The 13,797-nt window shown below is 53.2% G+C and overlaps 1 protein-coding gene across 10 annotated transcripts in view; it reads right to left on the bottom strand.

Moving 5' to 3' along the window:
- ERI3 (ERI1 exoribonuclease family member 3) overlaps nucleotides 1-13,797 on the bottom strand; it is a 121,433-nt gene that overhangs the window by 11,055 nt on the left and 96,581 nt on the right. For 8 of the 10 annotated variants that reach the window (XM_036232978.1, XM_016123491.2, XM_036232984.1 and 5 more), the window contains one exon: nucleotides 13,435-13,534. The exons of the other annotated variants lie outside the window; for them this stretch is intronic. In XM_036232978.1, the coding sequence (XP_036088871.1) occupies nucleotides 13,435-13,534 (100 nt within the window). Of the gene's footprint in view, nucleotides 1-13,434; nucleotides 13,535-13,797 lie in introns of those variants that run through there. 10 annotated transcript variants of the gene reach the window in all.

A 13,797-nucleotide genomic window follows, 5' to 3' on the forward strand; every position in this document is an offset into this window, starting at 1 on the left:
ACCCAGCAATCTGATTCCCTTCACCATCACCACCAAATGCTTTCTCTAATGATTCCAACGACCTCACAGGGGTGAAGTCCAATGGAAGTTTCTCAGGTTTCCACGGACCCAGTGGATCTACTCATGCCTTGAAACATTCTTCCCTTGGCTTCAGGGACACCATGTTCTCTATCCAAAGCCCCCTCCAGCTCCCCACCCCACCCCCAGCTCCTTTTTGCAAATGCCCCTTGCTTCTGATGGCCCCTAGGGTGTGGGTGCTGCTCAGAGCTGTTAATGGTCCTCTTCCCTTCGCATTCTCTACTCTCTCTGTGGGCAACCTTATCCACCGCTTGAGATTTTAATTACCACATACTTTCCAATAATTTCTAAACCTACATTCCCACAACTACCATTCCAGTCCAGGATGCCACCATCTCTCAAGCAGGTGAGAGCGGTGTCCCTGCCAATCTCCTCCATGGTGCCCATTAATCCACACATCTGGCATCTCACTCCTTGTCTTAAAACACTTCAATGATCCTGGATGGACATTAGCGGTAGCACTCGTGAAACTCAATAAGGCCTTTGGTTTAGCTAATAGTATAACACCAGTGTTAATTTCCTAGTGCTGATAATTGCACTGTGATTATGTAAAATGTTAACACTAAGGAAAGCTGGTAATAGATATACAGAAACTTTTCTGTAAATGTAAAATTAGTTCAAGATAAAAAGTTTAAGAGTTAATACTTCAAACAACAAACAACCACCTCTTCCTCCAATGTGCCTCACTGCTCTCAGGACAGTGTCCCAGGGGTCTGTCCAGCTTCCCCTCTTGGGCCCCATTTGTCCTACCCTCCTGTTAGGCAGGGAGCTGGTTAGGCTCTCTCACCTCTCAACTTTTTCAAATGCTCCTCCGTCTGCCTGGAACTTCTCCCCCACTTCTGAGCTGGTGCTCTCCCTCATTCCTCAGGACCTGGGCTTGCTATTACTTCCTGGGGTGCCTTATCTGGGCCTCCATGTTTGTGTTAGGGACCTCTTCTAAGTGTTCCACCACTGTGATTGCCTCTGTCACCCCGGCTAGACTACAAACCCCTTCAGAATACTAATGTCAGAGGCCCCCAGTCAATATGTATTAAGTAGAACAACGGAAGGAAAAGAAAGGGAAGGGTGGGGTAGACAAGAATACAGGTGAACTTACTGCTGCCCTGACATTTGCCACCAGAAGCCTAGAAATGCCAAGGCCCTGAAAATCAGTCATGGTCCTTGTCCCCCAGCTTTTATAGTGCTGGGAGCTCCAGGCCCTTCCTCACCTCCACTCACCCCTTCCTAGTATCTTGGTTTCCCTAAAACCTACTGTGCCAGGAGGCTGGCTGGGACCTGAGCTCTCAGCAGTCTAGCCAGCCTGTCCTGCAAACTGAGGCAGCTGGGGGTGGTAGTACTGGTGTTGGGGCTCCCTAGTCCTACACAATGATGCTTTGAAGAAGGGCCTGGCTGTGCCTGGGGACTCGGCGGGGGCTGCCCTCCCTAAGCCCAGTCTCACCTGGTAAATATTTCATCCTCAAGCTGCTCAGCTAATCCCTATTAATTTCAATACCGCCGCCTTGCCTGGCTCAGCTCCCAATGCATTATTTATCCCCTTTGTTTGTTTGTCGCTAACAGGTGGGCCCCAGCGGAGGCGCTGACTGGGGACAAGCCTACTCCATCACAGTATGGCTGTGAATTAATCATGAGGACTAATGGGAACCACCTTGGCTCCAGGCACTTCCCTATCTGCCTCCTCTTGGCCTGGCACCCAAGGGTAGGCCAGGGCCATCTCAACTCAATTTAATTCAATTTAAAACAATACATTTTATTTACTATCTCTCTAAACGAGTAAGATACTATGTTGTGCTTTGGGGATACAAGATAAAACAGACAGAAGTTCCTGCCTTCAGGAGACTTATAATCTGTTGAGGGGTGGGGGAGGCATTAGGCAACTCAGTTCTTAATTAAGACTATGACAGAGTTTCCAAAGGGCAGGCAGGGCACTATGAAGGGGTGCACAGGGGGTCAGGGAAGGCTTTCCTGAGGATGCAAAATTTGAGCTGTGCTCTTAAGGATAAGCAGGTATTAATTAATTAGGCCAAGGGGTGGGAATGGGGACTCCCAAGGGGGGGAGGGGAAGCCACATGGGAAAGCCCTAAGCTTGGAGAAGGCATGGCAGATTTCAGGAAATGAAGATGGGCATTGTGCTAGAGGGCAGGGAACATGAGGAAAGTGGCTTGAGAAGGGGCAGGGGACTGCCCCTATGCCAACAAGGCCCGACCCGGGGATACTCTTCTCCCTAAACAACCAGCACCTGTCCTGGTGGATCACCACAGAGTCATCCTGAACGCCCCAATACAAACACACCCTCACACTACCTCTGCTGACTTGAGCACTATCCAGTTTCTTGACCTTGTGCTTGTGGCTTCTGAGATATAATCCAGATCATTAACCCTCAACCGCACAGACAAAAAACTCAGGCGATCATTTGGCTTTAGGCTTGGGAGGGGCCTGTGTAAGCCTCTCAGCACCCAGAGGCTCAGGTGTGCTCACTGCAAGACAGCATTGGGTCTGGCCCATCACCCCCGCAGGGAGATCAGATACAGGGACTGGGACCACACCACCTCCCAGGAGGGGGCTTCCCTCACCCCTGAAAATCCAGTACTGGACTGGGAACCCAAAGACCTCAGCAGACATACACCTTCCAAATGAATGACTGCGCAATAAATATAAATGTCCCAGTAGATACCCTTTCCCCATACACTCCCTCAAAACTCTCCCAGAGATAAAACAGGCAGCTGATCTAACTTGTACTCAGGGTTTTATAGCACTTTCAAACCCCTGGAGTAAGCCTAGAAGGGTGGGAGCCATTACGGACCCCACTTTAAAAAGAACCTGAGGCCCAGGATGGTGAATGACTTACCCAGGACGCCACACGTGGAAGTGATGAGCCTTAACCAGAATGAGGTGAGCCTGGCTCCAGGCCCCTGGCTCTAGCATGTCCATAGACCTGACCCCTCTGTGCGTTTTTCCCCAGGGAGGTCCCTTGGTGACTCCTGGAAAGATCCTAAGAGGCTCCCAAGAACGATCCTAAAAGGCACCTGGCTTATGAACCAAGTGCAGCTCTGCCAGGGCAGAGGCCTCATTGTGCACACAGTCAGGGTTTGTAATTCTATTCAAAGTGGCCACTTTGAAAATCCATATGTCTTCAGGCTCCCTGTACATCATGGTGTCAAGTCCTGGAGCAGAGGCATCCATCAGCAGCTCCCAGCACCATGGTCTATGTGCCCCACATGTGATCCTACCTCTGTACCTGTCCTTGGCTCCTGGCTGCTCTGGCGGCACTCCCCACCCTGTTTGAAGGCTCACGCTAGCTGCCTGCTTGGCCCGGCCTTACCCTTGCCTCCACACAGTCTGGCTGCCAGGCCCTAGCCTCCTCTGTCCCAAATGCCTCCTCTGCCCTACCTAGACTCTGCTGTCTTGGAGCTAGGCAGCCAGCACGGAGGCGGCCTTGATAACTCGCTAACGTGCTGCCCATGCTGTTCTTAAAAATTTATGACTGTGCAACATGAAAAATCCGGCTGAGGAGCTGTCATTAGCGGCGCTACCTCCCTCCCCCACCAGAGCCACCCTCGTAAATTGAGATTTATGGCTGCGGCAGGCAGGGTGGGGTGCGTGCGGCAGTGAGGATGCTGTGGGGGAGACGAGAAGAGACCGATGAGGCAGCAGCGGGGCCGCGGGCTCCCCCCTGCGGCAGCTCCTGTTTCTCACAGTCTGCCGTGATACCTACTGAGATAAGGCCTGGCCCGGGTGCCGGCACAGCATGGATGCTAGATTCTGCTAGCAGCGGGACCAGAGAGGGAGGGGCCTATTTTGTGCCAATCACTGGCTCCTTTAGGTGTAGGACCAGATCCTGAGGTCCAGGTGCTAAGCAAAGGACTCTCAGCAGGATGATTTGGGGAGCAGAAAGGCTGGACCTAGGGAGGAAGCATCCTCCTTGCTGGGGTCACAAACCTGGGCCCCGGAGTCAGCTCCTTCATCTAGGTTGGGCTGTGATTGTGGTATCTCAACCAGAGAGTTGATGGGCAGGCAGGGAGGGTGGGATTAGGATGCCAGGAACCTCCCCTTCCCTCTCCTTTCTCTGGTAAGAAGGGCCAGTGGAGGCTAAAGACTGAGTGCAGGTACTGGACCCAGTCACACAGCCTACCCCACCAGAGGCCAGGCTGGGTTGAAGAGAAGAGGGAGTGATCCCACAAGCCTCCCCTCCCCTCTGCAGGCCCTTCCTATTACCTCCCCTCCCTTCCTCCCCTGCTCACTTAGCCCTGTCAGCCAGGCCATTATGAAATTGGGGTTTCATTTACAGACTAATTAAACATTACAGCTTGTTCACAATTACAACGCGGGGATGAGGGAGTAACTAATTACGGAAGAAATGAGCTAACATTTATCTCTGCTCCCACCCTCCCTCTCCCCATTGCACCCCCCTCCCCAGCTCCCCGCCCCCAATCTGGCTTCTTTCCACTCTCTGGTCAGTACCAGCTTGCTAGGCATATTTCCTAGGATGGGGGACTGGCAGGGCCAGGTCCTCACCCATCCTGGACACAAGATCCAACTGCAGTTCCTAGCTATTCTGGGGGAGGGGCTTAGCTCCCAGAGGACAATCAGATTGCCTAGGGGACAGTCAGGGCTTTTGCACAAGCCCATGCGGGTGTGACTGGAGTAGGAACCCTGTATATGGGCTATGACATCTGGAGTGGGGGTAGGACGGACACTCTGCTTTGGTGTGTGAGCGTGACAGTACTGCTGGGCTCTACGTGCACATCTACCTCGTGGGGCGAGGTTTTGGTGCGACTGCTGCACACAGCTATGTATGTGACGGCGTATGAGCATGAATGAACCAGACCCTCACCCTTCAACACAAGGACAGAAAAGAACTAGGTGGCTGCAGGAAGCAATGGTCAAAGCAGGCCTGAAATGTGGCCCTGGCAGCCCTGGGCCCAAATCCCCACTGGGCAGTCCCATTCACTCCTGCCTCAGAAGCAAGAGAGGCAGCAGGGTTACCTTGCCCTGGGTCTGAGCTTGTCCCCGCCCTCGGGCTGGCCTTGGCTTCTGGCCAGATGCCCCCTGGAGTCCAAGAAGCCTCAGGGGGGCCTGGGGTGCCCCCTGTGGGTAGGAGTCCTGGGGTCTGGCTGGCCTGCCACAGAGTTTAATAATAGTAACAGTGAGAGTAAGCGTTTCCATCCTTCCTGCCTTTGGGCAGAAGAAGAAAGGAAAGAGGAGGGAGAGGAGGGAGTAGAGGGAGCGGGCTGAAGGGAGGCTTTGAGGCCTCAGAACTCACATCAAACAGCCGGATCTGGGCCTAATTGTCTGACCCCTGCCCCTGCCTTCAATCAGCTCTGCGGCTCCCCGCCCGCCCCTCGCCTAACTAGCAGCCATGTTCTCCTCATTAGGACAAGCTCCCCTTGCACACGTGTCCCCGGACATGTCCCCAACACTCCAAGCTCCCAACGCTGCTTGGTGGGTGGGTACAGCTGGGACCCAGTTTTGGAGGAGCCCCTGGGACAACTATATCCTCAGCTACCACAGCTGGCTGGCCTGAGCTGCTGAGCCCCTCTCCCTGAGCTACAGATGTCTGGATGCCACGTGCTGTGACACAGCCCTGGGCAGGCTCAGCTGCTGGGTGCATTCTGTCCTCTGTGTGTCCTTCTTGCCACAGCCCAACTGTCTCAGACACACAGCTCCTGAGGGCGGGATATGTTTGAATCCTGTCCCTTGCTTCAGTCCGGTTCAGCCGGGCAGAGACTCTGGTCTGGGTCAGGGTTTGTGATCAGAGGCTACAAGCTGAAGGAACTTGTCTGCCTATTGTACAAGGATGGCTGCTTTAAACGGACCCAGGCGTGATGTGTGAGCATGTGGGGCTGGTGGCACAGCAGTGAGGCAGCGGAGCTTGCTGATTAAGAGCTCTGACCCTAGACAGATGCGTCTAAATTCTGGCTCTCCTACTTCCTTGCTCTGCAGCCTTGGGTGAATGACAACCTTCCTGAGCCCCAGTTTTCTCACATACAGCAGAGGTGACAGCCTCTGCCCCATGAGATTTGGGAGTTCAAGGAGAAAACACATAAAAAGTCCTCTGTACTGTATCTGACACTAAGCAAATGTTATGGAAGGAGACTGGTGTAGATGGGAATTCAGAGCAGACCAAACAAATCCCCCTCTCCATAGGCCACAGGCCCCCGCTTTGCCTAGCCGGGGTCTTGGCCCTGCTCAATCGTGTCAAGGACTGGAAGAGCTGTGGGGAAGGGTCCAGAGTCATGAAGAAGAGGAATAATAGCTCCCAGAGGCACAGCTATTACCAGGGGCAGAAGCACTTATGCTGGAGCCTACACGTGGAGGCAGGGTTGGCACGAAGCAGCGACAGGTGGGAGGGGCAGGGGCCCAGCTTAAGCTTTGTCAGGGGCCATTAGGTCAGATGAGGTGGGTGAGTAGGGCAGGTTATAAGGTATGACTAGCCCCCTGAGTACTGTGTGCAAGGGAGGAGGGAGTGAACACCACTGGGGTGCAGGCTGTCTGGGCTGCTCTAGGAATTCACTCTCAGGGTACCAGGCCTGTACAGGATTGGGGGAAGGGCTGGCCTGGTCGGGGCCCTGACATTGTCTCTCACCTTAAACCAGTGGTAATGACTTGCAAATATTGATGAAAACGCAAACTAGAGAGATTGTGTTTTTCGGGGAGTGAAGGTGGGGAGAGGGGATAAGGAGGAAAATAAACTGAAATGAAGTACGGTTATCTCCCATCTGTGGCCGCTCCTAATCCCCCAGCCCAAAGGAATCCAATGCAGCCCCTTATCTGCCCTGTCAATCACTCCATCACCGCCCAGTGCTTGGTGGGCACCGCACGCCCTCACATACACTCAAGTACATGCTCACACATGCACACACACGCACACACTCACTCCACCGGCTCTTGCTCCAATACTCCCGCCCACCCCCAGCCCATTACTCCTCTGAGTAGGAGCAGCAAGCACGCGGGTCCTGCCAGATGGATGCAATTTGCATAATATCAGCAGTGGAGGCTGCAAGATCACCAGGGGTCAGGGCGCTGACATCCCCGCACAGTCTATCTGCAAGTGCTAATTTGGCCGGCATTGATCTGTCTTTCTGATTTCTTTGTCATTTACGTCTGCGATGGTTTGACAGGAGATACGGAGAGACAAGAGGAGGCCCGGCTGGGGCCCAGGGCTAGGAAGGTAGGAAACAAAGATTGTACTTCCCAGTGCATCATACACACAGAACACATACATACATACACCAGAACCGTCCTCATCTGTCAGTCCACTCGTCTGTATGTCTATCCATTTTCTATCTGTGGTTGCAACTGAAGACTGGAGCATGATCTCTGGCAAGGATCAATTCTTCAGATGTCCCTGGGGCTCCAAGGGTGCCAGTTCAGGGAGGAAGGTGTACGCCCCTCGCTCTGAGCACTGTCTGAGCAGGCCAGTGGACACTGTGGGTGCCTGGACAGTTCTCTCTTCTCATGGCTATCTATCCCCCTTACTTTCTCTGGGATATACCACAAAGAACAGACAGGAGTGGGGGTCAATGCTGGGGAAGAACGCACTCCAGCTGTCTCTGCCCCTCCCCCTCCCCCTCCCCCTAAGACACCTGTGAGGACTCCTCCCCTCCGAGCCCTGAAAGATGGCTGAAGCAGGGAGAAGGTGGGGAGGTACCTCTCTGCCTCTTTAGCACAGCTAAGGGGAGGATTATCAGGTCTACTTCACCACCTTCAGGTCATCTGAAACCCAGACACTGGACTCTTGCTAATTCAGAAGTCCTAGCTGAGCCAAAAAGTCTTATATCAGATCACATCCAAATGCCACACCCTGCTGAACCCCGGGCCAGAGTCCCCACATTCTTCCCTACCTTGGGAGAAGGGTTCATCACGGAAATGAGGACCCTGCCAGGATGGGAGATGTCACGGGGAAAGGAGAGGGGCAGAGAAGATGGGAACTGGAAAGAAAGAGCCCACTGCAGAGAAGTGGACATGGTCATGCAATCGAGAGAGGCAGTGGGCGTGAGCCTTCCAGAGGTGAAAGCCGCCGCCCCCTGGCCACAGTGGCTGTCTTGGCCCCACCTCCTTTCCCTTGCCATGGTAGCAGAAGCAGGTGATCAGAAGGAACTCCCTGCTGGGCAAGAGCGGGCTGCTGTTTGGTGTGTGCTAATCCTGGGCCTGAGGTCTTCAGAGGGACCAAGAGAACTTCAAGGAGGGGAAGGCAAAGCTGTACTGTAGACGAGCTCATTAGCTAGCACCCCCACACCCCCATGAGGAGGAGGAGGGCGGGCGGCCCAGGGAGCTGGCAGCAGAGGCGGCAGAGAAAAGGCTGTCACTGTCCTTTCTTCCTTTTGGTACAAGCATCTCCCCGAGCCGACAATTCTCCCGCAGTGACACCTCTCACGGGCGCTAATGAGATCCATGTCACAGAGCTAATGCGCTCTGACTGGACTCTTGATAGGAGCCCCATTCCTTCAGGGGAGACTGAAGGCCAGTACTGCCCTTCTGGGGCCAGACCCCACCCTGCCACCTGCTAGCCCAGCTCTCTTGCCAAACTGAACTGGGCAACAAGTTCCTGAGAGAATCCACTTGGTGTCTGGCCATCCTTCTTTACCATGAGCTTCAGAGGGACTCTTCTCAGTCCCTGAGCAGAGGGGCTCAACAACTGGGGCAGGACCACCCAGCCGGGAGTCAGGAAAGGTTCTAGTTATTCTCCCAGCCAGCTGGAATCAGCAGTCTATGGGGTCTCCATGTCTCAATAACAAGTGAGATTTTACTGACATTTCTTGTGCAGATTTCCAAAAAGAAAGATGCAAAGGAGGCCTGGGTCTTGCCCTTGGAGAGGTCAAGTATGTGGGGCCTGATCATTACCAAACAAATTATAACCGGAGCCTAAGGGCGTATTCTGTACACCCACACTGGGAGGGCCAGGCAAGATTCCCAGAGGAGGTGGCCCCTGGACGATGGGCAGATTTTCCTGAGCCAAGAGGTGGAGAGCAAACCCAAATCACAACATAAGAGCTGCTGGGGTAAGGAGGAGGTCTGAAGCCAATGGCTGCAGGGCCCTGGCTCTGGGCACAACCGTAGCAGCAGTGAAGACGTGGCAATGCCTCCTTTCTTTCCTTCCTGTGGCTGCTACTGGAACTTTGTGAAGGCCTAAATGTTTCACATGAAACTGAAGGAAATGAGGGAAGTAAGCTTATTTTCTTCTTTATCATCTTTGTGGGCAACACAAAGCTCAACAACAAAAAGGTACTTCCAGTTCAGCACAGTGGTGAGAACACAGGCTTTGCATTCAGATGGGCCTGGGTTTAAATCCTGACTCTTCGATTCAATTGGCTGTGTGACCTCAGGCATGCTGCTTACTAATGAAGCCTCTGTTTCGTAACCTATAAAATGGGAATGAAAATGCCTGCCTTCATAAGACTGGTGTGAAAATTACATTAGCTAATATAAGGTGCCCCCAAATAATGTGAGTGTCTTACTGACCCTTGGCTGAAACGAAAGGAGGACCACGTAACACTCGGGCAGTCCTTGGTGGAGGCTGCCCAGCCTAGGGACTTTGGCTCAAGCCAAGGAAGTTGACAGAGCCCACAGAACAGCCATGGCCGTCAGCAGTCCCTCCTCACCCACGACCCACTCCAGTATCACCCTGTCCACCAGGCTCACAAGGCCAAATCCACTCCTCCAGGAAGAGGTGTCCCTCCCTTGACTGAGAGACCATGCTGACAGCCCCATATCCCGCTTCCTCTCAGAACTTCACTGCCTCCACCTCTGGGCCCTACCTTGCTCTCAGTCCCCAGGGCAAGCCACCACCCCATCCTGAAGGCTGTGCCTGTGATCTCTGTGGGGGCAGGGCACTGTGTCTGTCATCTTTATCAATACATTTCTAACACCTTTCACAGCCTCTGACACACAGTAAGTGCAAGGTAAACATTCACTGATCTGGTCCCCACTCCATTCTCATAGCCACCGCCAGCTCAGAATTAACCATCACCTCCATGTACCTCACTGTACCTCCTCTTCTGCAATTTCTCCTCACTAGTCCTCCCTGTACACACTCTCAGGCTGCTCTGACTGAAGCCCAACTTTGACCAGGTCACTCCTCTGCCTGATCATTCTCATGCTCCCCCTCGAACAGCTCGGCTACCCACATCCACCCTAGTGGCCTTCTCCCCATCTACAGCTGGATGTCCCAGCCCTTCCCCTCCGTCGGCCCACCCCTCCAGGATGCCTGCTCCCTTGCTCTCTCAGAACCTCCATTATCCAATGCTCAGCAGTAGTCCCTGTCAAGTAGGCCCCGTATGTTCCTCCCGCCACACATACCTTAGAAAGAGGCTCAGGAGCTCCCTCTAGGACCTAGGGTCATGTGATTTGCACACTGAGCCACCGCCAAGCTGTGGCATTGTGGGAGAACCAAGTAGATCCTGGAGATGGCTAAGCTGTGGGATCTGCAGAACCCTTGCCCATCATCACCAATGCCGCCTCAACCCCCCCACCCCCAATCAATATACATACCACTCCCCACTCCAGGCTGGCAGCTCCTCACACAGTTAATTAGCACCATGTCACTGAGGACCAGCCTGAGTGGCCAGTGACAGGAGCTGACCCCTGACCCCAGGGCTGGGAAATAGTCCACATCAAACTCTTACAGCGCGACCCTTTTAGCACGCACAGTAACTCGGGGCACCGCCAGCTGAAGCTCATTAAAGCTGTCTCTTTGGCGCGAGGGCCATTAACCTCACTGCTCAAAACCCACACCTCCCCTCCCCGCCTCTCCCAGCCCAATTAATGCCCTGCATCCTCCCTCCCTTCCAAGCACCTTCACCCACACCTCAGAGCAGAGCAGCCCTCTTCATTCAAACATACAAAAACCAAGTGCCAGGAACCACTAGTGGCCTAGGGAGGCTCTGGTATGGGCAGGGCGACAGGGAAGAGGGCGCTCCCTGAGCACCCACTGTGTGCCAGGCATTGCGCGAGCCCTTTACACAGCTGACTTCACTAAATCTTCCCAACAGCTCTGAGTGGCAGTAGCACTATCTCTTGTCTGAGGTCACAGGACTCTGGGGAGTACAGCTAGACCTTATTCTGGCTCCAGAGCCCTTACTCTGTCATATATAGCCTTGGGCTGTTCCCTTCCTCAACAAAGGAGGGAACACCTCAGGACTCCTAGAATCAATGTGTGTGAACAGACAAGAGGAGCATCACTGAATCCCAGGAAGCAGCAAAAAGTAGGAACAAGGAAGCCCTTCTTCTCACAAATATACCCTAGACAGATACACAGAACCCAGTTCAAGGCTATGCACGGTGAGTTAACCCAGTCCCACTGGTCCTGCCTACTTGCAAGACTGGCTACTGAGTTCCTCCCTTGGGCCAATGAAAGGCCTCTCACTAATCCTCATTCTCTGGTCCCTCCATTTCCCGTCACTCATTTACTCATCTACTCACTCAATCGTTCACTCATCCACACATCCTACTGCATTTAGGGGATCTACTGAGAACTAGTCTGTATAGCACAAACTGCCTCAGTTGATTCTGAATCAGAACCCCGATCATGCCATTCTCTTAACTCATAAACTTCTTCCATCTCATCAAAATCTCATGAGAAATCCACCCCCTTTAACCTGGCATTCAAAGCCCATGTACCCTGCCCGCCCCCCATTAATTATTCCCTAACCTGAAGCAGTTTCACACCAGTCACTGGAAACTACTTTGAGATGTCCGACCATGTACTCTGAACATGCCAGGCTTCCCCCTCATGCCCTTGGGCTTTATACACACAGTTCCAACTGAGTAAAAAACCCTTCCCTCATTTTTCTGCCTAGTAAACTATTTATTCTTCAAGGATTTCCTGACTTAAGTGTCCTCCTCTCTGGGAAACTTCCTGCTGACCTCCCAGGCATGTCATCTTCCTAGGTTTGTGGTCTCCTCTGGTGGTCCGGAATAGCTACTATGGGAGAGAACAGCAGTTGATGTGGGTTACCCCCAATTCCCCAGGCCCACTGACGGCTTCCTCTTCCCCCCTAACAAGAATGATACAGGGCATCCCAGAAATCAGTGAAATGTAAACGAAGGACTAGAAGCTACCTTGGCAAGTGAGGATAGGGGAAACCGCCCTTAGGGCAGCCCAGGTGTTTCTATCATAGCCCTTAGTGTCCTGGTAGCAACTGCCCAGTTCAGTCTCTATCTCCTCCCAGGATGTGAGCTCCCTGAGGACAGGAACTTCCATTCAGCATGTCTAGTACCCATCAGGCACCAGTGATGTCTGTGAAAAGGATGAGGGGCTTGTCTGTAGCAGGCAACTGGGTCCTTTCGGTTATCTTGCTATTCTACTCCCCCGCTACACCCAAACCTTCCCAAAGGTACACACATCATGATAATGTCTCAGCACCACTCAGGAATACCCTCAGTTCTCCCAACTTGGAACAAAGCCTATGCCTGCCAGGTACCCTGCTTAAAAAGCATTTGCATGCAAACACAATAAGATACACAAAAATGAACAGACTTACTTTCTGATGGATACACACACACACAGGCTGATGGCTGCTTCCATATATAGATACATGCCCGTAGAAAAATGTATATAGGTATATTGCTATACACATATGCATCCCTCAGATATACACATACATGGACACAAATACTTTCAGATGGACACACAGAGACATGCAGCTGAAAGTGTCACACACACGCGCACGTGCGTATGCACATACACACACACAGACACGCATCCTACTGATAGATCAGATGCTAGCAGAGCCTCCAACTGCCTAGAACCACAGCCACTTCAGTCCCCTCCCAAGCAGGAATCCCCTTGAGGGTATGCCCCCACCAGGTACCCCGAGTGGCCCCTCCCAACCCAGGCATCGTTCAATGGAGGCTGCTGCTCCTGCGGGGGAGTCAATACCTTGTGGACGGAGCCATCGGTCAGAAGGACCCCGACTAATTAAAAGCTGGTGAGGTTTAAATAATTCATCTCCTTAACTCCCATTGATCGCCCAGTTTAGTGGCCAGAGACTTGAAACAATATTAAACAGCCTCTTCCAGCTCCACGGGGGGTGGGTAAGCTGACATGTGCCCACCCGTCTGAGGACATCACCCACCAGAGATGCAGTCAGGGGCGGAGATACCTTGGCTTGAATCCAGAGTCACCTGTGACCCACCCAAAGCTCAGACCCCAGACTCCTCCTATTGTTTTGAGAGATTCTTTCCAATGGTCTGGTTCCACTCTCTCCTCACTCCACCCTCTTTTCCTGCTCCCCCCAGATATGGAGAGCACCCTGTTAGAGCATTACAGGAGCCACAGAACTCCTCCGTGTGCCAAGGGAATGAGGCATGCGGGCAGGGACCGGACCAAGCTGCCAGGGGGACAGTGGAGGGACTGACCAATGCCGCTGTGGGGCCGGCCTATGTGTTGCAGGCTGAGGCCCTTGTTCATGTCTAGAAGTCCATTCTTGGGCCAGCAGCCCATGGCGAAGCTGTAAGCCTGGAAGACAGGAGGCGAGAGAGGTTAACAGAGGCCCTAACCCCTGAGCCGACCCCATTGCTCACCCTCCCCCCACCAAATCTTCCCCCCAAGTGCCTACTCTCATCATGACACTTCCTGAGAGTCCCCTCGCTGGGTCCCCTTTCCACTGTCTTCCTCCAGATGCCCTTTCTTCTGGGTATCTCCCCAGCCATGGCCTCCAGTCCTCACTGGGTGCCCCATCACTAGCTTTTCTAGAGAGCTCCCATTTACTAAGACTCTCC

This window comes from Rousettus aegyptiacus, unplaced genomic scaffold (assembly GCF_014176215.1).
Source record: "Rousettus aegyptiacus isolate mRouAeg1 unplaced genomic scaffold, mRouAeg1.p scaffold_m13_p_1, whole genome shotgun sequence".
In the NCBI taxonomy this organism is placed as follows: Eukaryota; Metazoa; Chordata; class Mammalia; order Chiroptera; family Pteropodidae; genus Rousettus; species Rousettus aegyptiacus.